At 53.1% G+C, this 19,740-nt stretch overlaps 7 protein-coding genes across 15 annotated transcripts; 4 read left to right on the top strand and 3 right to left on the bottom strand.

Moving 5' to 3' along the window:
• Positions 1–95: 95 nt before the first annotated feature.
• On the bottom strand, positions 96–2,307 carry vtnb (vitronectin b). The gene is made up of 9 exons (XM_061300125.1): positions 2,299–2,307; positions 1,920–2,073; positions 1,742–1,858; positions 1,426–1,677; positions 1,206–1,345; positions 948–1,104; positions 728–886; positions 349–663; positions 96–278 (listed from the first exon to the last, which is right to left on the bottom strand). Exons 1-9 carry the CDS (start codon positions 2,305–2,307, stop codon positions 142–144), a joined length of 1,440 nt encoding a protein of 479 aa, XP_061156109.1. The 3' UTR covers positions 96–141.
• LOC133168413 (beta-crystallin A1-like) lies at positions 2,031–4,249 on the top strand. Of its 2 annotated transcripts, XM_061299966.1 has the most exons (7): positions 2,031–2,165; positions 2,357–3,045; positions 3,108–3,153; positions 3,224–3,342; positions 3,415–3,556; positions 3,631–3,773; positions 3,870–4,249. In XM_061299966.1, exons 3-7 carry the CDS (start codon positions 3,115–3,117, stop codon positions 4,015–4,017), a joined length of 591 nt encoding a protein of 196 aa, XP_061155950.1. In that variant the 5' UTR covers positions 2,031–2,165; positions 2,357–3,045; positions 3,108–3,114; the 3' UTR covers positions 4,018–4,249. The 2 variants fall into 2 exon arrangements, with proteins under 2 accessions (XP_061155950.1, XP_061155951.1); XM_061299967.1 differs by having other exon boundaries at positions 2,057–3,045.
• Positions 4,250–5,717: 1,468 nt separating this feature from the next.
• On the bottom strand, positions 5,718–7,231 carry LOC133167974 (trafficking regulator of GLUT4 1-like). The gene is made up of 3 exons (XM_061299161.1): positions 6,851–7,231; positions 6,285–6,411; positions 5,718–6,133 (listed from the first exon to the last, which is right to left on the bottom strand). The coding sequence occupies exons 1-3, from the start codon at positions 7,229–7,231 to the stop codon at positions 6,120–6,122; spliced, it is 522 nt and encodes a 173-aa protein (XP_061155145.1). The 3' UTR covers positions 5,718–6,119.
• Positions 7,232–7,755: 524 nt separating this feature from the next.
• On the top strand, positions 7,756–9,461 carry LOC133167967 (neurofilament heavy polypeptide-like). The gene is made up of 2 exons (XM_061299150.1): positions 7,756–8,591; positions 8,678–9,461. Exons 1-2 carry the CDS (start codon positions 8,483–8,485, stop codon positions 9,295–9,297), a joined length of 729 nt encoding a protein of 242 aa, XP_061155134.1. The 5' UTR covers positions 7,756–8,482; the 3' UTR covers positions 9,298–9,461.
• Positions 9,462–9,533: 72 nt separating this feature from the next.
• On the bottom strand, positions 9,534–12,471 carry LOC133167927 (F-box only protein 40-like). Of its 2 annotated transcripts, XM_061299067.1 has the most exons (7): positions 12,336–12,462; positions 12,122–12,224; positions 10,857–11,897; positions 10,505–10,791; positions 10,304–10,435; positions 9,946–10,216; positions 9,534–9,834 (listed from the first exon to the last, which is right to left on the bottom strand). In XM_061299067.1, exons 2-7 carry the CDS (start codon positions 12,122–12,124, stop codon positions 9,640–9,642), a joined length of 1,929 nt encoding a protein of 642 aa, XP_061155051.1. In that variant the 5' UTR covers positions 12,125–12,224; positions 12,336–12,462; the 3' UTR covers positions 9,534–9,639. The 2 variants fall into 2 exon arrangements, with proteins under 2 accessions (XP_061155051.1, XP_061155050.1); XM_061299066.1 differs by having other exon boundaries at positions 12,122–12,471.
• Positions 12,472–12,712: 241 nt separating this feature from the next.
• Positions 12,713–14,483, top strand: LOC133167960 (coiled-coil domain-containing 92B-like). The gene is made up of 4 exons (XM_061299142.1): positions 12,713–12,943; positions 13,097–13,247; positions 13,481–13,528; positions 13,610–14,483. Exons 2-4 carry the CDS (start codon positions 13,115–13,117, stop codon positions 14,203–14,205), a joined length of 777 nt encoding a protein of 258 aa, XP_061155126.1. The 5' UTR covers positions 12,713–12,943; positions 13,097–13,114; the 3' UTR covers positions 14,206–14,483.
• A 576-nt stretch (positions 14,484–15,059) lies between these two features.
• Positions 15,060–19,349, top strand: LOC133167944 (lissencephaly-1 homolog A-like). Of its 7 annotated transcripts, XM_061299111.1 has the most exons (12): positions 15,825–16,215; positions 16,284–16,349; positions 16,420–16,608; positions 16,707–16,791; positions 16,920–16,994; positions 17,057–17,263; positions 17,471–17,639; positions 17,710–17,812; positions 17,905–18,133; positions 18,201–18,302; positions 18,375–18,531; positions 18,643–19,349. In XM_061299111.1, exons 3-12 carry the CDS (start codon positions 16,577–16,579, stop codon positions 18,714–18,716), a joined length of 1,233 nt encoding a protein of 410 aa, XP_061155095.1. In that variant the 5' UTR covers positions 15,825–16,215; positions 16,284–16,349; positions 16,420–16,576; the 3' UTR covers positions 18,717–19,349. The 7 variants fall into 7 exon arrangements, with proteins under 7 accessions (XP_061155094.1, XP_061155096.1, XP_061155095.1 ...); XM_061299110.1 differs by lacking the exons at positions 15,825–16,215; positions 16,284–16,349 and adding an exon at positions 15,060–15,192; XM_061299112.1 differs by lacking the exons at positions 15,825–16,215; positions 16,284–16,349 and adding an exon at positions 15,293–15,818.
• Positions 19,350–19,740: the final 391 nt, after the last annotated feature.

Raw genomic sequence — 19,740 nt, 5'->3', positions numbered from 1 at the left:
TGTTAACGAGCACTTGAACCAGACAACATATAATTATCGAATAAAATCTATTATTAAAATAGGGATGTTAACAAGAAAAAAATAATCCACATATGTTAACTTGCCTTTCATTTAGTCAGTGTGTTTATTTATGTCATTATTTTATCTCTTCTCGGCATGTGTGGCGTCAGGAATGTCTTCCTGCTGGCAGCCCAGCCAGAACTTGGCAATGGAACGCGGGTAAGGCGGGAGGACCAGAGCCACGTGTTTGGTCCGCAGGTCCACTCTGTAGTACTGATCTGTTCAGGGGAAACACGCACACGCCATTACATGCGTGTACGCGCATCGCAAGCGAGCACGACAACTCACCTCTCTTGAAGAAGTAGACGTATTGAATGGGCGTGCTAGCGGGCATCGGCGGCAAGGTGGGGACCTCCAGTGATTCGGCGCTGTAGAACATATCGCTCCAAAAGTCGTCGAAAAGGCGAGTTTGCCTGCGTCGGGAATTCCTGTTGGGCTTCTTCCACTTGCGTTTCTTTTGGCTCCTAGGGAATGGCGGCAATGGCGGCTGCGGCGTGGCTTTGGGGCTCAGGAAGACGCGCCCCACCATGGCCGCATCCACCGGGGGGCTGATGCCTGGCCAGTTCATTCTGATGGACCGCGGCCCTGCTGAGTGGCTGCCGGCTGAAGATTGAGATGAAGTTGAGGATGAGGATGGGCTATGCGTGCGCAGAACCCCGAGTCTGACCTGCGGCCCCGAAGAGTCCGGCAAAGAGGTCGTCCAAACTTTGGTCGCAGAAGAGGTCGGTATAGCGCGAGAACAAGAGCGAAGGTGAAGATCGACTCATCTGGACGCATTCATGATGGGTAGGCTGGTTGACGAACTCGTACACGTGATACTGATCACCTGAGAAGGACACGCGTGAAGAGTGCACCTGTACCTTGACGCTGGTTCTCGTGTGGCGTACCTTTGAAGAAGTAGGCCTTCTCCTTTTGCCGGTGATTGGGCGCCGGCAGGGCGAAGGCGGCGTGGAGGTCATTCGGAATCCCGTCGAAGCCTTCTGAAATGTCCCTGGGGTAACCCTCGTCCAGGACGTCACCCTCAAAGCGCCAGAACTTCCTTCCCTGAGGGACGCCGGTAGGCGGGCAGGAGGTCGAGAGTTTTATTTCCGCTGACTGACTCCCAAATGCTTGGAAATTCTTCAGATGACATTTTTGCTGCTCACCTGAAAAATGTACGACTTGCCCTGGCAGTTGATGCGCGTGAAGGCGGCGTCCACGGGCCCCGGCATTCCCCACACATCCACGATTAGTTTGGGATAGCCGGGAAGCACGGCCTTGTCGTCCAGCTCAAAGAAATATTCGCCTGCGAGAAACCCGACACTCCAGATCTCAATCATGCTAACAATGAGTCCAAATGTCATGTCTCTCCTGCAGGGGGCGTACCTCTGAAGGCGTACACAGATCCATTCTTCAGTTGCAGGAAGGCGTCAAAGGGCTTCCCGCTGCAGGTGGCCGCGTCTCGGTCGGCAGGTGACCCCGTGGGTTCTTGCGTTGTAGGACGCGGAGGCCAAGGTTCCTCAGAGGTGGTCAGCACCGCGCTGGAGCTGGTCGGCGCCGCACTCGAGGCCAACACGTCCACCGGCGTCTCCACCGTAGTCTGGTTGTCTTCAGCTTCTTCGAACGTGTCACCACGTGCTGCTCAAGGACAGAAACAGGTGAGAAACGTCTTCAAACGAGGACACACTTGAAGGTCACTCACTTTTCTTGGGACACGATTTGTCAAAGTCGTCACAGCAGCTTCCGTAGTAAACGCACATGGAATCACACTGACACTTCTTCAGTGGGTCAAAAGAACCGCAGCGACCAGAGCACGTCTCTGCAAACACGGACATGTTGAAAATATGTAACAATGAAGATATGTGTTTGAGTTGCTGTACCGTCTGCAGCCAAGGTGGCATCCATCACCATCATCATCATCACCGCGATGAAGATGCATAGCGTCTTCATGGCGCCGAGTGGAAGACGAGAAGAAGCCGTCAAACGTTGAGCAGTGATAAAGTTTCCACAAGAGGACTCGACGGTCGAGGGAGTCTGAGTTCAAAGTGGCAGCAGGACAACGATGAAAAACAAGCAGACGGGACGTTCTGCCGTCCCATTGGTCCAGCTACTCCACAACACCAAAGGTCATGTTTGATTTTTTTGCTTTGGGGGTGGGGGTCAATCGATATCAAATGCACACTGATCCGTGTGTCCTTTTGGTTAACTAGTGTGACAATAATCCTGCACACACACACACTATTGATTTTGAGAGCGGACCTTGAGCATGTTGACAAACACATCCAAAACAACTGCTGTGTGTTTTTTTCCTCACTAGGTGGCGATGATGTCACGGACGAAGACAAAAAGATGAGCATTTTTTTATTAAAAAGGGGAGAATGAAGACAGCGACGTCACACTTAGTCTCACTTTTGTGTTTCTAATCGAAGAAGCCAAGTCATAGAGAGGCGCCTTCAAAAAAGTGTCGTGATTGCCAATGTGTTCCTAAAATTAAAAGTTCCTAATAGTAACGAGTCGGGGTCATTTCAAACCGTAATTGTATTCGCTATCGTTGTTAGTCATGTGTGCACGTGTGTGCGGGATTCTGCTGATGCGTGTGGCCTGTCACAATGAGACACGCAAACTCAGCAGGCTTATGTGAGGCATTGATGTCGCGTCACACACACGCACACGCACACACATCCTGCAGGAATGTCTTGCGCAACAATGTTTTTAGAGCCCACCTTTGCTTCTCCAGTGAAGCGATGGTACACACACACACATCTCACTTATATGTGCATTTACTTGCATTAGTTTTGCATGCGTGTGCACAACAAGGTGATACAAAGTGTGTGCGATCTCAGAATGTTTGTGCGCGTGGCAGCTCCAAAGCAAATTGCTGACAAGGGGCACCCGCCCGTGCCCCCGAGTTCCCCCTGAGCGCGATGCACATATAAGCCCCTGCGAGCGGCACCTCGACAACCACCTCAACGGAACCCTGTGACACTCAGATCAACGTTTTGCTAGGTAAGGTTTTGGACTTTAGGAGATTCCTTAGTACTGGTGACTTGAACTATGTTTGCACACAGGAAGAAGATGTCTGTGCCCAAGCTCTCGCCCAGCGGCCCCTGGAAGGTGAGCTGGCGTCCGCCGCCGTCGGTACCTCCACGGCGGACTCCTTGAGCGAGGCTCCTTGTGTGTGCAGATGACGGTGTACGACCAGGAGCACTTCCAAGGCAAGCGTGCGGAGTTCACGGCCAGCTGCCAGAACATTGTGGAGTGCGGGCTGGACAACATCCGCTCCCTCAAGGTGGAGTGCGGCGCGTACGTATGCTCCCAACGCCTCATTTCCGCAAAGGGAACCGAGTACTGACTTCCTCCACCTGGCGCGTCCAGCTGGGTAGGCTACGAGCACTCCAGCTTCTGCGGCCAGCAGTTCGTCCTGGAGAAAGGCGACTACCCTCGCTTCGAGGCCTACGGCGGTAGCAACTCTTACCGCATCGAGAGGATGCTCTCCTTCAGGCCTATCTGCTGCGCCGTAAGCTCCCGACGTGACACCGGCGACCTCGCGCCACCCGGCTCATCTCCCTGCTTCTTCTTCTCGTTCTTCAGAACCACAAGGAAGCTCGCATGACCATCTACGAGCTGGAGAACATGACGGGTCGCCAGTTTGAGCTGTCTGACGACTACCCCTCCCTGCAGGCCATGGGCTGGTTGAACAACCAGGTTGGATCCATGAACATCCAGAGTGGCGCGTAAGTCCATGACCTGGTGAAGATACACAGAAGTTACCTCCTCGCTAACTTGATAATTTTCATTATTATTCATTTTCATTGTTTCTTCTCTGTCAGGTTTGTATGCTACCAGTATCCAGGCTACCGGGGCCAGCAGTACATCGTGGAGTCGGATTGCCGTGGAGGCGAGTACAAGTCCTTCCGGGAGTTTGGCTCTCAAGCTCAAACCCCACAGATCCAGTCCATCAGAAGGATCCAGCACTGAGGTCGACATCTTCATCCTTCCTTTTCCTCCTTGTCCTCCATCTTGCCGCCGGTACTGCCGCCTCCTTGGGTGCGGCCGGTCCGAGCGTGATCCCAGGATGGACTTCAGGTGCTTTGCTGTGGTGCACAGCACTTTTGTATTTTGATGATGAAAAATGTGAGACCCATGTGAGCAAGGTGCTAACATTTTGTCATCCCTTTCTCTTCGTCATATTTGAATAAAAAGAATATAGACAAGCAAACAAGAGGCCTGTGTCACGTCACTCTTATCACTCCTTTCACACACGTCATTGAATATTTCAGTACTGAATATTTCATCGCGCTTTTAGGAGATTTAATTCCACGCATTGCTCAATTGAGGCCGCTAGAGGGCGCTCTGTGCTCGCGTAATGAATTTGCGACAGTTAGAGGCACTTGACGACTGTGGCGATGATGTAGATGATGACGTCGTCTTTCAACATGGCGGCCGCCTGGTTTAACAACTTGTGTGAAATGAAGCCTGGTTAAAGTAAGCATTTTACAGCATATTAAAGCATTTATGACATATTGCACTTTTAACAGGAGCCCCGTGAGAATTTGCTTAGGGATGAAAGAACTGTTCTAATTTTCTACACGGAGAAAACCAGGAAGTAGCAACACCGGGTCCTGAGGTTTGTCGTTCCTCGCGTCACCAGCAGAGGGCCAAGGCTGCTAAAAGGCCTGTAATAGGAGTCTGCCCCCCACCGCAACCCCTCATCTTTCTCTCTGGGGGGGCTGCTTCCCTCTTAAGTGCCTCCTCCAGTAAATCAAACCGCAGGACGCAGCAGTGTTTACACGTAGCTTGCCCATCTTGTCCCCGCAGACGTCGCCAACGCCGCCGCGCCAGAAGAAGAGGAGGAGGATGGTGACGATGGGGGGGGGTAAATAAGAGATGCTGCAAGTTAAGCAGCGCTAATCGCTTAAAAGCCTTAATGCAGGAAGTTGGCAATGGATGAGGAGCTTCGTCCACTCGGGGGACGCCTCTGGCTCTTTGGTGGCCCAGCCGAGCAAACGGGAAGTTCAAGTCATCACCGTGCCGATAATTGTAGCAGATAAATTACACGGCAGCGTCTAAGCCACATTTATTTGTCTACCCGTGACTTTTTGAAAAAGCATTTCCAGTTGGCTTCATTGAAAAGCAGGACAAAAAACGAAAGATATGCCGGCGGCGATTTGGCCACTTCCTTCCCGTTGGAAGGAATCAAGAAAAAAAGAAAACAACAAGATGATTGGGGCCATGAGGGATGATGGTGGTGGGGGGGGGATTAGGCGGTGCGGAAGAGTCGAAAACAGTATTGATTTCTTTGGTGTGGAGTCAGGAAAGTGCCGCTGGCTTTTTCTTCTTTTGCTCGGCCTCCCGAACAAACTAGCAATGATTTCAAATATTTGATTAAAATTGGCTTTTTAGATGTGACTCCTTTCGTGAACTCTCTTAGGATGTCATTTGACATTTTGGAACTTCCTACTTCCACTTGTCTCGTTTTATTTGCCTTTTTGTAGTTGACGCTTGGTGTGAGGATCATTTTTAGCAGTAAACTATATTTTCATTGTAATTGTTTTTTCTGGGATGGGCAGGAGCTTTAGCGGAGAAACCCGGATTTCCCCGGCCACTTGGTCCATGTCTTCATGAGGAATCCCGAGACCTTCTGTGACTTTGTAAACAAGAAGTTGTGCAAGTGGGGCGACCTGGCGGCACATGCTCATTCCGGTTTATTTGACACATGCAAACAAACGAGCCTGTCAGTCATACAGTAGAAACATACAAAGTACACGGCAACACCAGAGACACGGGCGGGCGCTCAAAAGTCTCAAAGGGGGGTTGGGGGGGGGGCAGGAACTGAAGTATTTTGAGCTCCTGGAAAATGTTCAGTGGGAAGCCAGCAGCACAACCTCCTCGACAAGGGGGACACTGCGTGTGCGTCTCAAGCCCCTCCTTCCTCTGTTTCTGACCTTCAGGGTCAAGCAGTACCAGACTGATGTCATGGCTTGTCTTCCATTACATCTCTTCTTCTTCTTGCGTTTGTGCTTTTCCATCCCGTCCTCCTCCTCCTCCCTGGTGTGAGGAGCTCAGGACGCCGCTCTTGCTCACTGCTGGAGCTCTACGCACACACACATACACACCACTTTGAGCATTTATTACGTCAGCAATCTTAAGGTCCATAACGACCTGCCCTCAAGGTTTTTTTTTCTTTCTTTCTAGAAAGTCGCGTTTTTGGAGACGAGGGCAAAACGGAGCGGCGAGGGCCGTACCGATGGTGAAGACGATGAAGACGATGACGGCCACACCCAGCAGCATGGCGAGGAGGCTGAGCAGCAAAGATACGCGGCCGTACTTCCGCGCTGCTTCCACGTCACCGTTGTTCAGCACTGAGCGAGACTGGCGGTGGGGCGGCCACAGGTCAGAGGTCAGTGACAGGCAAAAATGCACGTGCTCAACTGGTCAACTCAACTTCATTGATGAATATTTCAATTGTTTCTAGAAATAAATAAACTGTTTCTGCTAACACATCAGAAGCAAAAGTTTTTGCGTGCTAACGTGATCACTTTCAGGTTATTAGGTTTGACAATTTCACACATTAGGTGTCAGATTGTGACACGTTTTGTGATAAGTTTCACGTAAAACCTGCAAAGTTTGCCGCATTGGGCAACCAAAAGGAAGCTGCTGAATCAAATTGATGCTGCTCTTCAATAATGCTAAATAAGAGAAGGCCGAGTGTTTCGAAAGATTTGAAATTGCCGACTCTGTTGTTTGTTTGTTTTTTACTTTGTCAGACATTAGCAATGCGTCAGGTAAGCAAGGTTTGGCGGGAACTCACCACGCTGGCGTACCACAGCGCGCACACATTGAGCGGCACGCCGGGGCAGAGACAGGAGAGGACGGCCAGCCACAAGTAGCTGGGCGGCGCGGCGCCCGGCGGCCCACCGGACGCCAGGCTGAGGCGTGACAATGACCTGGGCGTGGCCGTCAGATGGCCCACCGAGCCGGACTTGAGCGGCGAGCGGTGGCCGTTCTGCTCGGCGTTCAGCGAGCGGACGCTGCCGCGCAGGTCCGGCCCGTCGCACGCGCCGCCGCCGCCCGACCGCTCGGCAGCGGCGACCGCAGCGGCGCTCAGCAGCTTCTCAGTGTCGTGGAAGTCTCCCGTGCCGGACGGATCCCTCTGGACCAACACCGCGCTGCTCTCAGTGTTGACGGCCATGTTTGTGGCCCAAAAGAAACAAAAAAGGAAAAAAAGTCGTCCTGGGTGTTTTTTTGTGGAATTTCCTGCAGCTCGCAAGGAGGCAAACCTCAGAGGTTCTCCATCCGTGTGATCGCCCAGGAGCTTCTGATTCTCTCATCCAGGTCCACATCCCCCCCACCACCTCCCACCCACACCCACAGACAACACTTAAGGAGCGCGTGCACGACAGGCGGCGCGTAAAAGCTTTCCATTTACGCCGATGAGTGCACGCGCGCGCCTTGCTGCTGACTCAGATGCATGTGCGTGTTGCGTCCAGCCCAAAAGTGCAGAGCTCAGTCGAACCGGTACCGCTCTTAATGGACCCCTCCGCCGAGGAACTCGCCAACTCTGCGGGAAAGCCTTTTGAGCTGCTCTTCGCATCCAGCTGCATATACGAGCACGCGCTTTGCCAAAAAACTAAGACAATTCTCCAATCTCCAATTTTGCGCGAGGAGACCCGTTTGCTCGTATGGCTGCGGTTGGGCGCACCGAATTCGCTGGAGAGCGGCAAAGATGTTCAATAGATAGTTCGACAGAAACCGTGAGCTGTTCCGTCATTTTGGCTGTGACGTCACGCTCGAGCTGAATTCACGCCCATATTACAGTGATTTCTTTAATGGCTATAAATGCGTGCATTCATCAATTATTGACTTGATTATAATGTTCCTAATAGCATCAACCAGGAAACAAGCCCCATATTTTTTCTTCAAATTTATTTCAGTCGTTTGTGTCTCATACATTACAGACATTAAATACGTTGTATTTATTACTCTGTAAAGAAATATTTCAGATTCATATTTCATGACACTGGCGGTAAAAAAAAAAAAAAAAGGTCGGCAGCGCCGCCAAGTGGTGATACTGATCTCTGTCGGGTCACATTCAACACGCCCCAAAATTTTGAATATAATGTAAATGCCAACCGTGTAAATCCTAAACTTTAAATTGGAAAGTCACCCTACTGATTCCAATCGTGTGCCTCCATATCAAGGTTTCGCGTTGAAATGACGTCATGATGAAGCTTTGAAGACGCTTTTATTTTGGTATGTGTAGTTGTACTTCCTTTTGCATCAAATGGTAAGCAGGTTACATGCTGTTGCCATGGTAACGTCACGTGGCGCTAGCTTCTGTGTCCTCCACATTTTGTAGCTTGAGAACACAAAGTTAACCATAATAAAGTCGCTTTTATCAACACCAAACAGCGCAAACGAGTCGCCAAGCTAGCCTCTTAGCATGTCGGAGGAAGACAACCACAAGACGGACGACAAAAAGAAGAGGCGGAGGAAGAAAAGGAAGAAAAAAAAGAAACTTTGTGCTTCAAACATACCTCTGCAGCAACCAGGTAACTTCAAATGCTATACTTCCATCTATCTCAAATTCGAGCATCGTCCCAACTCATTAACGCTTGTCATCCCTCATTTACCCTAGTTGAGCCCAACCCGGTACTCAAGTTCCCCGAGTTGGTGCAGGTAACCCCGGTACCCAGAGGTCCAACGTCTAAACGACGAGCGCCGGGCAAAAAGAGCAAAGACCGCCTGAGAGAGCCCGAGCCCCACCTCGCCTCAGAAAGCAACACCAAAGAGCCAACCTCGGCCAAGGCTCGGGAGCTGACCCCGGCCGCGGCCCGGGAACCGACCCTGATCGAGGCTCGGGAACCAACCCCGACCGAGGCTCGGGAGCTGAAGCCGGCCGGGGCTCGAGCGCCGACGCCGGCGGGGGCTCGTGCGCCGACGCCGGCCGGGGCTCGAGCTCCGACGCCGGCCGGGGCTCGAGCTCGAGCGCCGACACCGGCCGGGGCTCGAGCGCCGACCCCGGCCGAGGCTCAAGACCCGACTCCGCCAGCAACACCGACACCTACGCCGCTGGAAATGCAGGAGAGGGAGTGTCTGAGGTGGGAAGGGGTCCTACAGGATCCCCAGGCGGAGGAAGAGAGGCTGGAGATGTATCGGGCCAGCAGGAGGCGTCGCTATGTCGCCCAGCGAGACGCTGAGCTGGCCGACCCCCTCACCCGAACCCCTCGGCGTCTTTTGAGCCTCGACTCGCTCTGAGGGTCAAACAAGCTCAAGGAATTCTCAATGTCGACACCACACACCCAAGTCAACAACAACAAAACGTCCTCGTTTGGAAACCAATTCCAATCAGAAGCATTTCTTCTAGAAACAAAATTAAAATAGTTCTAATGTGACGTCTTGCGAAACATGTGAGCTCAAAACATGGTCCGGAGTGATTTTGTTTGCTTGCTTTGACCCGTCAAATCGGTCAAAAAATGAGACTTCGAGCTGCGTAAGGTCACTCAAGTTTACTAGAAAACAAAACTAAAGAAAGCAAATGAACACCTTGTTGTTTTCAAACAACCGCTAACCCTTACTTAATGCTAATGTGGGCTAATGCTAAATTATTGCTCTTGCTTTGAGTGCATTCCTCTGATGTCTACACTTGTCGTCCAGCAGCAGTGGCAGCAGAAAGCGCTCGCTTCTCCTCTCGCGCTCGAAGTAAGGACACCAACCCAGGTGCTCCGACATGGACGGAATGTCTCGGAATTTCCACGTGTCCACAGCGGAGAAGGTGCTGCTGAAGTGCCACACCTGCAGACAGAAACAATTTATGTAAATTTCTTTGAGACCGAGTCATCCTGGAAATTCCAAGAAGCAACTTCTGGATGCATCTTTGATTGATCCGGTTTTATTTTTGAAGACCTTGTGCTTCGCACTCCATCGAACCCCCACTTCAGGGCGGGCCGTCCTCTCCCAGCGTAGCGAGACCATCCCTCGTGTGGGCAGCAGTGTGGAGCAAACTTCCCTCATGAGACGAGACACCAGAGCCAGTTGGGACAGCGACAGACTGTCCAGGAAAGTCGCCACGTGACACAGGAGCTCAAAGGGTAGGGAGCTCAGAGCATCACAGGAAGTCACGTGACTTTCAGCGCTTAGGCTGACAGGACGTAGCTGGAAGCAGCCCAGGTCCCCCCTGAAGGAAAACATCAGATTCAGTGGATCCCACACTCATCCCAAAGCCCGGACTTGTCAAGCAGAAACTCATCTGTGTTGCTCTCACGTGAAGACGACGCTGGCCTGATGTGTGGATGGCGTGAACCTGGTTTGGCTGAAGGTGCAGCCCAAGTACGCCAGTGGACACCGGTGCTGGAACCATCCGTTGACGTTCATCTGGATGTCGCTGTGCACGTTCCTGCATCAACTGATCAGTCAGGTGATGGTCATCAAGAAATCAATCCATGCACGAGTTGATGAGACAAACTTGTAATGCGCGGCGTATTCACGCCTGCGGACGGCGTGCCCGCACACGGCGGTGAAGGCAGAGCTGGCTTTGTGATGGCGGCTGCTGACGTTCTCCAGCTGCAGTTGCAGGTGGAGCTCGCCCTGCCGGCCGGCCGTCAGGTCCGCCAGGGAGGCGACGCTGGCGAAGGGCGCCGACAGGAACTGGAAAGTCTGCGTGCCCTCGTCCTGGAGTAGGCCGTCGGTGCAAAGCGTCTCAGCAATCAGGTGACCTCGCTGCTCCTTCTCCAAAGAGCACAGCAGCGACGCCTGAGGACAGACATGTCATTATCTTAATGATCAGCTTCATTGGCGGCATTAATCAAGCGTCTGACCTGAACCTCCTCCCAGACGGGCATGTTCTCTGACGCCCCCTGCAGGTCTGAGGTGTCCACAGCCTTATGGTCCCTCCTATAGAATCCCGGGTTGCGGATGCGACCCTGCTTGGCCGAGAAACTGCTGGGAACCTTGAAGGTTCTTACGGCCACAATCTTCATGGGCTCTACGTGATTGTACAGGAGGGCCTTTTTCTCGGGGGGCAGGTGCGACAAGGGGGAGACCCTACAGGCGTGGGCTCCCTCTGCGGCAACACCAGACTTCTCTGCAACACCCGGGACCTCTTGCTGGCCCCTGCCCGCCTCCCTGCAGCCGCCCATGGCCATGCTGTACATGCTCTCCCAGGCATTAAAGTCCCGCAGTCGAGCTTCACTCACCCCCTGAGGCTCCCACTCCTGCTCACTCAGTTCCTCCACTTCCTCTTCTGTCTCTTCTTCATCTTCATGTTCATCCTCAGGAATAACGCTGACTTGAAAAGGACTGAAAGACTCCCAGATCTTTGATGCAGCCTCCTTCTCCAAGGTGGCCTTCTTCTCCTGCTTCTTCCTCTTTTCCTCTTTCATCATCCTCTCCTCCTCTTGATCCTCTTCTTCAGTACACCGGGTCAGTTCTGGGAAAAGCTTCTTCATCTTCAGTGAGCGGAACAAGCGCTTCTGGTCCTTAAGCGCCAGGGCCAAGTCCAGGTCCTGACACGCCCCCTCCTGGCATTTCCCCATCAGGTTGCGGTGAAGGTCAGGACTCGGGTACCAGTGTGCGTCGATGGCGGGCCAACGGTTCCACTCCACGCAACAGACCACCACGCTGGCAGGGCACGCCTGCAGGTGGGTGGCCAGCTGGGCACGGGGCAGCCGGACAGGGCAGCCATAGGCGGCGTTGAGGCATGGCACGTGGGCACAGGGGCACAGTAACAGGTGCCCCTCCTCCTTGCACGAATGGAAGAGTGCCCCGCAGTGCAGGCGGCATGCCACTAGGGCGCAGCACACGCCCGCCTCCACCTGCGCCCTGCAGCGCCGGCTGTAGCAGGACTCGCAGTGTTTGTGCTGACACACACAGGAAAGTTGTATCAATCATATGTCTAAATATATTCATAAGCATATATATAATAACGCGTGAAATGGGCGAACTATGAATATGCAAAGCAGAATCACTCATTCTTAAACCGACGAGATGGGTCACGCTTGTCAAAATTTCATTTTTAAGCATCATGCTTCTTTGCCTCATCCAATATGGCGGCGACCTCACCGTGGTGTCTCCGTACACTTACCATTGGTTCTGGTAGACCTCGCAATCCCCGACCGGTACCGGCTGCCTACTACAAAGCGCACAGTGGAGCGGAAAGTGCCTGGCGTTTCCTTTAAGCATCTCGACTAGGAGTCAAGTTGTTCAGGTTAAAATTAGCACACAAATTCTGTCCTCTCCTTTTCAAACAGCTGCCAAACGCGCATAAACACTCTCAATGTCCTTGCACCTTCATTCACCTGTTACGCGCCTGAAGCCTTCAAATCACAGCAACCATTTCTTGCATGTTCGATATCAACGATCGACTTGAAGTGACCCACAAAAAAGAGCAGCAGCAGACCACCTGTGGAACCTTTCATTGGCCCCACGCGCCATGTATTTTTAACACCCACACACCAACACACAAACTTGGTGTGATGAACATTAAATGACCTAAATTACCAACCTGTGCTTTGGCATTAATAATTTGTAGTGACGGCATTTATGACGTCACACACCTGCCATCATCATAATCCATAGGAGGCTTCAAAACGCCCCAAAAAAACACACCCCATCCCTTCCTTCTATTGCCATCATCCTCTCTTCCTGCCGTTAGGTGGCACTAGTCGCGCCCACGAACACACGCATAGCTTTGTCGTGCACGCGGCGTTGTCGCGGAGGCGCGTCTACGTGGAAGTGAAGACGAGGAGGAGGTCGTCCCCCCCCCTCGCCCCCCTCTTCCGCGACGTCCGCAGGCCGCTGGCGCGTGGTCGTCTGCAGCGACGGCTCGAAGCGCGTCCCTCAACCCGTCCGGAGTGGATCTTTTGTGTGGCGGACGGCTGAGGAGCGGAACGGAATCCACGTAACGGTAGGACCCACACCACACGCACACGCGCACGAGCGACGTTTGCAGGGCAGACGCGAGGGCGCGCGCTGCAGTCGCAGAATCAGCAGCAGCAGTTTCGAATTCTGTCTGCCTGTTGTGTTTTCTGACGTGCTCTGTGCGCGTGCACATCTGCAGGTCAAGTCGTGTCCCGCCATGGAGGCCAGCAGTGAGCTGGAGCATCACGTAGCCACCGTGCACAGAGCCATCGTCTTCCTCGAGCAAGAGCATTTGACGCTGCTGGCCGGCCTGCACGTGGAGATCAGCAACCTCAAGAGGAGATGCCAAGGTGGGTGCACACAAGCACACACAGGACATCCCAAAGATGATGCTGATGTTTTGATTTTTCCGTCCTCTGGTTGGTCTTATCAGCACCATGAAATCATATTAGTTCACTTTGTTGCTTTCACACATCCAGATGAGTACATGCTGCTGATTTGAAGCTGTTGTGTTTCCATTTGTTGTTTTGCCCCCTTATTTTGGCTGGTGATGTTGATGACCTGTGTGTGTGTATGTGTGTAGAGCTGAGTTGTGAGCTGGACTCCAGGTTCCCACACAGGACCACAGCAGGTGAGCTAGGATGTTGTCATGATTGCATGCCACACAAAAGATTGAATTTTGTGTGTGTGTTTTTTCATCTTCTGATTGAAGCTGACCTGGCGTCACGCTGCAAGGCAGCGCAGCGTCTTCTAGAGGAGCAGCACGGCAGTGCGGCGACAGCTCGCGGGGAGCTGCGCCTGGGGGGGGCACGGGCATCAGAGTTGGGACGCTGCCTGCGCCGGGACGAGCGTCACTTCCTGGACGAGCTGAAGCGGCGCAGCCACAAGATCAGCCTGCTCAACCGCGAGCTCCAGCTGCAGAAGGGTGCCGCGGCCGCCCTGTTTCGACAGCTCAACGCCGCCCGTGCAAAGCTGCGCCAGCAACGTGGCGCCCGCCAGCAGGGGGAACCGTTAGTCCCCCAAGACCAAGATCATGATGAAGAAGAGGATGATGAGCAGCTCCCATCACCGCTGCTCACCAGAGCCAGCGTAAGGGCGGAGCGGGTGCGGGCGTGCGTCCCCCGGGAGAGAGTAACGTCTCCGCAGAAGCCGCACCCCATGCCGGACCCCGCCCTCTTTCTGGTGCCCCTCCGGTACCGCCTCCTGCTGCGAGGGGGCGAGGCGGACGACTGGGAGGATGTGGATGAGGGCGGCGGCCTGCGGGGACGCGTGGACATGGGCGCAGCCGAGGGTGAGACAGCCCTATGATGTCATTTGCGTCCGGCCGCCGGACCCCGTGCGAGAGGACTTGCGATTGGCTAACATGAGCGCCGCCATGAGCAAGCTGAGCGTGTTCTTTCTTTCTTTCTTTCTTTCTTTCTTTCTTTCTTTCTTTCTTTCTTTCTTTCTTTCTTTCTTTCTTTCTTTCTTTCTTTCTTTCGTTCTTTCTTTCTTTCTTTCTTTCTTTCTTTCTTTCTTTCTTTCGTTCCAACCTGCCTTTCTGTCATCGGTGCCGACTTTGAAAATGAAATCATTGCTTGACAAACTTTTGGGGTCTTTCTTGAAGGTTTTCATCCAAAAGATTACATAGCACTAAGAACAAAACAAATTAAACGCATACTGATACACACACATATACAACAATCAGATGTGAACACGGCTCACATCCTTTTCCTGTGCTTAAAAAGTTGGTTTAATTTTGAAAAGCCGACAAGAGGAAGTGAACTCGTCACCGCCGCCCAGTGGATGCTGCGCCCCGGGCGGGGAGGCAGTGTTGCCGTAGTAACCGGCTACCGCGGGATCGTCTGACGCGCACGCGCAGATACCCGGTGTCAGCTGTTGTTTGTTTTGACGTAAAGACGAAGAAAACCGCAACTAACGATAACATCCTTGTATTCTTGTACCTGGGCTCATTTTGTCTTATTTTTAGTTTGGCGTAATACATCCTACATAGTGTGTGTGTGTGTCAGTGATATTGATCCTGATTTTGTGACTTAAGACGTTTAAAGTGCAATGCCAGTTGTCACTAAAAAGGGTCAAAGGTGCAGTTAAAAACTAGTAGTTTAAATTTGTTTTGATTTACTCGCACGTATCCCCCCCCCCTAATAAACTCAAGCGTGCGCGCCGCCGTGTGCGCGTGCAGCAAGGCAGAGCGCTCCCTCGCGGCTGCCGGCTGATGTGCGCGCCGCCGGAAAACATTTTTTTCACGATCCGCGAGCATTTGTTGAGAATATGATCGCCGACATTTGTCCCCGGGTGAGTCACCAGCACACTTGTGCGTACTTTACCAGTGAGGAGCCACGAAGACATTTTGCGGGGTTTGGGGGACGTTTTTGCCTCCCTGCAGTGCGCGCGCGCTCTCGTTCTCGTCTGTCTCAAAATGGCGGAAAGGCAGCAAGTTAAGCTAGGCTAGGGGCTCGCTGAAAATTCGCACTTTTTGTTGTGTTGAAATGTTTTGGCGGCGAGATTAAAACTCTAGCGTTTAATTGCCAAATATTTTGTGCTTTCGTGTTGTCACGCGTGGCCTGTCAGCGAACATTAGCGTCCGGCTAACGTTAGCCCACAAGTTGTGACGCGGAACCACGAGCTAAGTGCTAAGTTAGCATGCTAGGCTAAGCACGGCCGCCGGCCGGCTGTGCAATTGAGAGTTTGATGACGTAATTTGACGTGTTGGGCGTCGAGCGCTCATCCCAAAAGACTGACGTCGTGTGTGCACCTGACAACTTCTGAGTGACGCCCCGTTTGGTGCACGGCTAAAAGTAGCAAGCGCCAGGTGGATTTTGTTCTTTAGGCTGCAGAACCTGTGCGTGCATGTATGTTTTTTGCAACTTGCGCACGTTCGAGAGCAACAGCAGCCGCCGTCGTAGTTGTGAGTTCTGCAGGTAGGCTGCCAAGCTCCCGTTGTGGAAATCTGACAGATCCGGGCGCCTTAGGAGCGCGTTGTTGAGCTAACGTCAGACGAAAAGGGCGTAGTTGTTATTGTTGGTGGTGACTCAGTCCTGACCGCTTTGCAACTCTGCCTCGCCAAGATGATCAGGGAAGAAGACCATGTGGAGTCCATCCACAGTTTTTAATTGCCAGTGTAAAAAGGACTCTTGGCCCTTCCTACATCGTTGTTGCTTGGAGCTTGATTTTAATTTCCCTCGACTGGCGGCAAAGTTGAACTTTGAACATCACGTCAGAGTGAAATCAGAAGGGTGAGGAGATCGAAGGTGATCGGCGACAAAGGTTGAGTGACGCTCGGTCATGTTTATGGCTGCAACTTTCAACCGCTCACAGGTTTGCGCTTAAGTAGCTTAGTGGTGTTGCGTCTTCGCGTGGCCTCATGCTGCTCTTGGCATCCTTAGCATTAGCCCTGTTTTCCTTTGTGGAACACCATGTCCATCCCGTCAGCTGATGTCGAGTTTGACTCCGTGCGTCGTGTGCTCCATCAAGTTGTCCTTGTGAGATGAGGTCATAATTGCCATGTGCTCCTTCCTTCAGGTGTTGGCCAGCCAGTGAGAAATCCCTTCCACTCCACTTCCTGTTGTCCGGTCCTGCCCGGTCCACTTTGCTTCTCAGTGTGTGAAGATTCACGTGCAAATCACCTGACCCACTTCAGTTCCCCGTGCGGTAGACGGCCGCTGCCGTCGTCGTCGTCATGGTGCTGTCACAGAGACAAAGAGACGAACTGTAAGTGTGTAGCCTGTCCGTATCCTGTTCGTCATGCAGCAGATTATGTGGGCTGCTAGCTTTAATTGTGTGTGGTCTCCATGGTAACGCGGATTTAGAAATCGAGCCATCGCCGACTATCTGCGCTCCAACGGATTTGATGGCGCGTACTCCACCTTGAAGAAGGAGGCCGACTTGGACATGGTCAGTAAGTCAAGCGAGAACAGAAGTTCACAATCTTGGAGAATAGTCTCGACTTGACATCTTGAGATGAAGCTGCTAGCACGGCGTGGTGAAATCAACCTGAGCGAATGTTTGCGTGGGCTTTCCAGAATGAAGACGTGGATAAAAAGTTCGCTGGGCTCTTGGAGAAGAAGTGGACCTCTGTCATCCGCTTACAGAAGAAGGTGAGGCACATTTGTCCCGTCGGCCGGCTGGTTGGCCAGCATCAACTTTGCTGGCTCTGCAGGTGATGGAGTTGGAGTCCAAGCTGAACGAGGCCAAGGAGGAGATGAGCCACGGCGGGCCGGCCTCTCAAAAGAGGGACCCCAAAGAGTGGATCCCGAGGCCCCCGGAGAGGTACGCCCTCAGTGGCCACCGCGCTCCCGTCACCAGGGTCCTCTTCCACCCCGTCTTCTCCGTCATGGTCACGTCCTCCGAGGACGCCACCATCAAGGTCAGTCCGGTAGAAACTCCAAAACCATCAAAAGACTGGCCAGATTTGCTTTATTTTTCACCCATCATTAAACAAAACCAGTTTTCTTCCCCACCCAAAAGCAGATAGAACCTTAAACGTTTTGGTTTGAAATAGATCTCGTATCGTTCCCCTTCGTCAGGTTGGTTCAAGTGTGTCCTCGTCACCTTACCCGCTTTACCTTGTCAGGTGTGGGACTACGAGGCAGGGGACTTTGAGCGGACGCTGAAAGGCCACACCGACTCGGTTCAGGACATCTCCTTCGACCAGACGGGCAAGCTGCTGGCCTCGTGTTCGGCCGACATGAGCATTAAGCTTTGGGACTTCCAAGGCTTCGAGTGCATCAGGACCATGCACGGTGAGTACGCACGCACGCTAACGCCGCCTCTCGCCATGTCGCCATGCTCACTGGGCCGTTTGGTGCTCAGGCCACGACCACAACGTGTCGTCCGTCGCCATCATGCCCAACGCCGACCACATTCTGTCGGCGTCCCGAGACAAGACCATCAAGATGTGGGAGGTGGCCACCGGGTACACACCAGCGCATTAGTAACACGCCAGTGCGGCGCAGCACGCCATTTGGCAAGAAGTGACAGTTTGCCTGTGTGGTGGTGTGGGCGCAGGTACTGCGTAAAGACGTTCACGGGCCACCGGGAGTGGGTGCGCATGGTGCGGCCCAACCAAGACGGCTCGCTCATCGCCAGCTGCTCCAATGACCAGACGGTGCGCGTGTGGGCCGTCTCATCCAAAGAGTGCAAGGTGGAGCTGCGCGACCACGAGCACGTGGTGGAGTGCATCTGTTGGGTTCCTGACAGCGCACACCCCACCGTCTTAGAGGCCACCGGTGCGCAGGTAAGAAGCCCAGCCCACCCGTGAACGCTCGCCCGCCCTTCTCATGTCCACTCTGGTCACATCGTAGAACAAGAAGAGCGCCAAGGCCGGGCCTTTCCTCCTCTCGGGGTCCAGGGACAAAACCATTAAGATGTGGGACGTCGCCATCGGGATCTGTGTCATGACTCTGGCAAGTACACGTGCTGCCAATGGAGTGCCTGTTGCAAAGCTTGTTTGACAGCTTTCTTTGTCGCTGCCGCAGGTGGGCCACGACAACTGGGTGCGCGGCGTGCTTGTGCACCCCGGCGGCGGCTTCATCCTCAGCTGCGCCGACGACAAGACTTTGCGCATTTGGGACTACAAGAATAAACGCTGCACCAAGACGCTTAACGCGCACGAGCACTTTGTCACCTCTCTAGGTCACTTGAATTTGATTATTTTTTTTGTTTCGTAAAAAAAACGACTGGAATATGGCGTACGTTGTACGCTCCCGCTTATTTCTCTTCTTTGTTTCTTATTTTGGTTCTCAGATTTCCACAAGAGCGCTCCCTACGTGGTTACGGGCAGTGTGGACCAGACAGTCAAAGTGTGGCAGTGCCGTTGAGCCGGCTTCCCGGCCCCCTCCCGCGGTATTCCCCCCCCCCCCCCCCCCAGGTGACGCTTGCCCTTCGATGTAAATTATTGCGGACGTCAGTCACGGCAGCACAGTGACCGCCGGTGCTCGCCCTTGCATGGCCAATCACTTCCTGGTTTCCATAAGCCACACCCCCTTTCGTCGACGTGACGAAAAGTGGGAGATGATTGACTCTTTGTCCACAAGTGGCACCTTCCATGGGGGAGTGCGGGCCTCAAAGTGGCTTTGTGTGAGAAACTGAATGACGAGTTTCAATGTGTGCTGGCGTGCGTGTTAGTGAGTGTGGAAAGTGTGCGCGACTGTGATGTGATGATTGAGTGAACCCGCACAACCTCGATGCCCAACTCACCCATGACCCCCCCCACACACACACACACACACCGGTAGAGGAAAGCGCCTGCTCGTCACTTTGCTGCTTGTGTGCGTGTGTGCTGTCGTCCAGTGCTCGCTAGCTGCCTTGTTGACCCTCTGAGGGCTGCTCTGCTGCCTCACACGCGTGCGCACACACACACACACACACATGTTCATTCATCTAAGAGTTGTGTATACGTATTTGTGGGTGTGATGTTTGCAGGCTCAAGAAATAAAAGGATGTAAATAACACTTTGGACATCTGCGAGTATTTTTTGTTTTTTTCTCACTTCAATTGTGAGCATTTACGTCGGATGACTTGGATGAGATTTTGAGTCGGCATTTTGCCCCCCCCCCCCCCCCCCGGTCTTGGTGTGAAGGCGTCTCATCAATAATCTAATGGACAGAGCCCGGCCTACTTGCCACTTGCTCAGGCAACTCCCGGGGTTGGCCCGTATCTTGGCAACCGTTGCCGAGGTGACCGCTGCGCAAAGGCACCGCGAGGAGGAGGAGGTGGTTCGTGTGAGAACCACGTGGAAGGGAGGCAACGAAGAGACAGGATGGAGGTGTCTACTGGTAACCCCCCCAATCCCCACCCCTCTGGGTCTCCCCAGGGAGATGGAGTGATGCAGCACTTCGATCT

Source organism: Syngnathus typhle, linkage group LG15 (genome assembly GCF_033458585.1).
Source record: "Syngnathus typhle isolate RoL2023-S1 ecotype Sweden linkage group LG15, RoL_Styp_1.0, whole genome shotgun sequence".
In the NCBI taxonomy this organism is placed as follows: domain Eukaryota; kingdom Metazoa; phylum Chordata; class Actinopteri; order Syngnathiformes; family Syngnathidae; genus Syngnathus; species Syngnathus typhle.
Note: the sequence above shows the minus strand (reverse complement) of the source record. Positions and strands in the feature narration are given on the sequence as shown.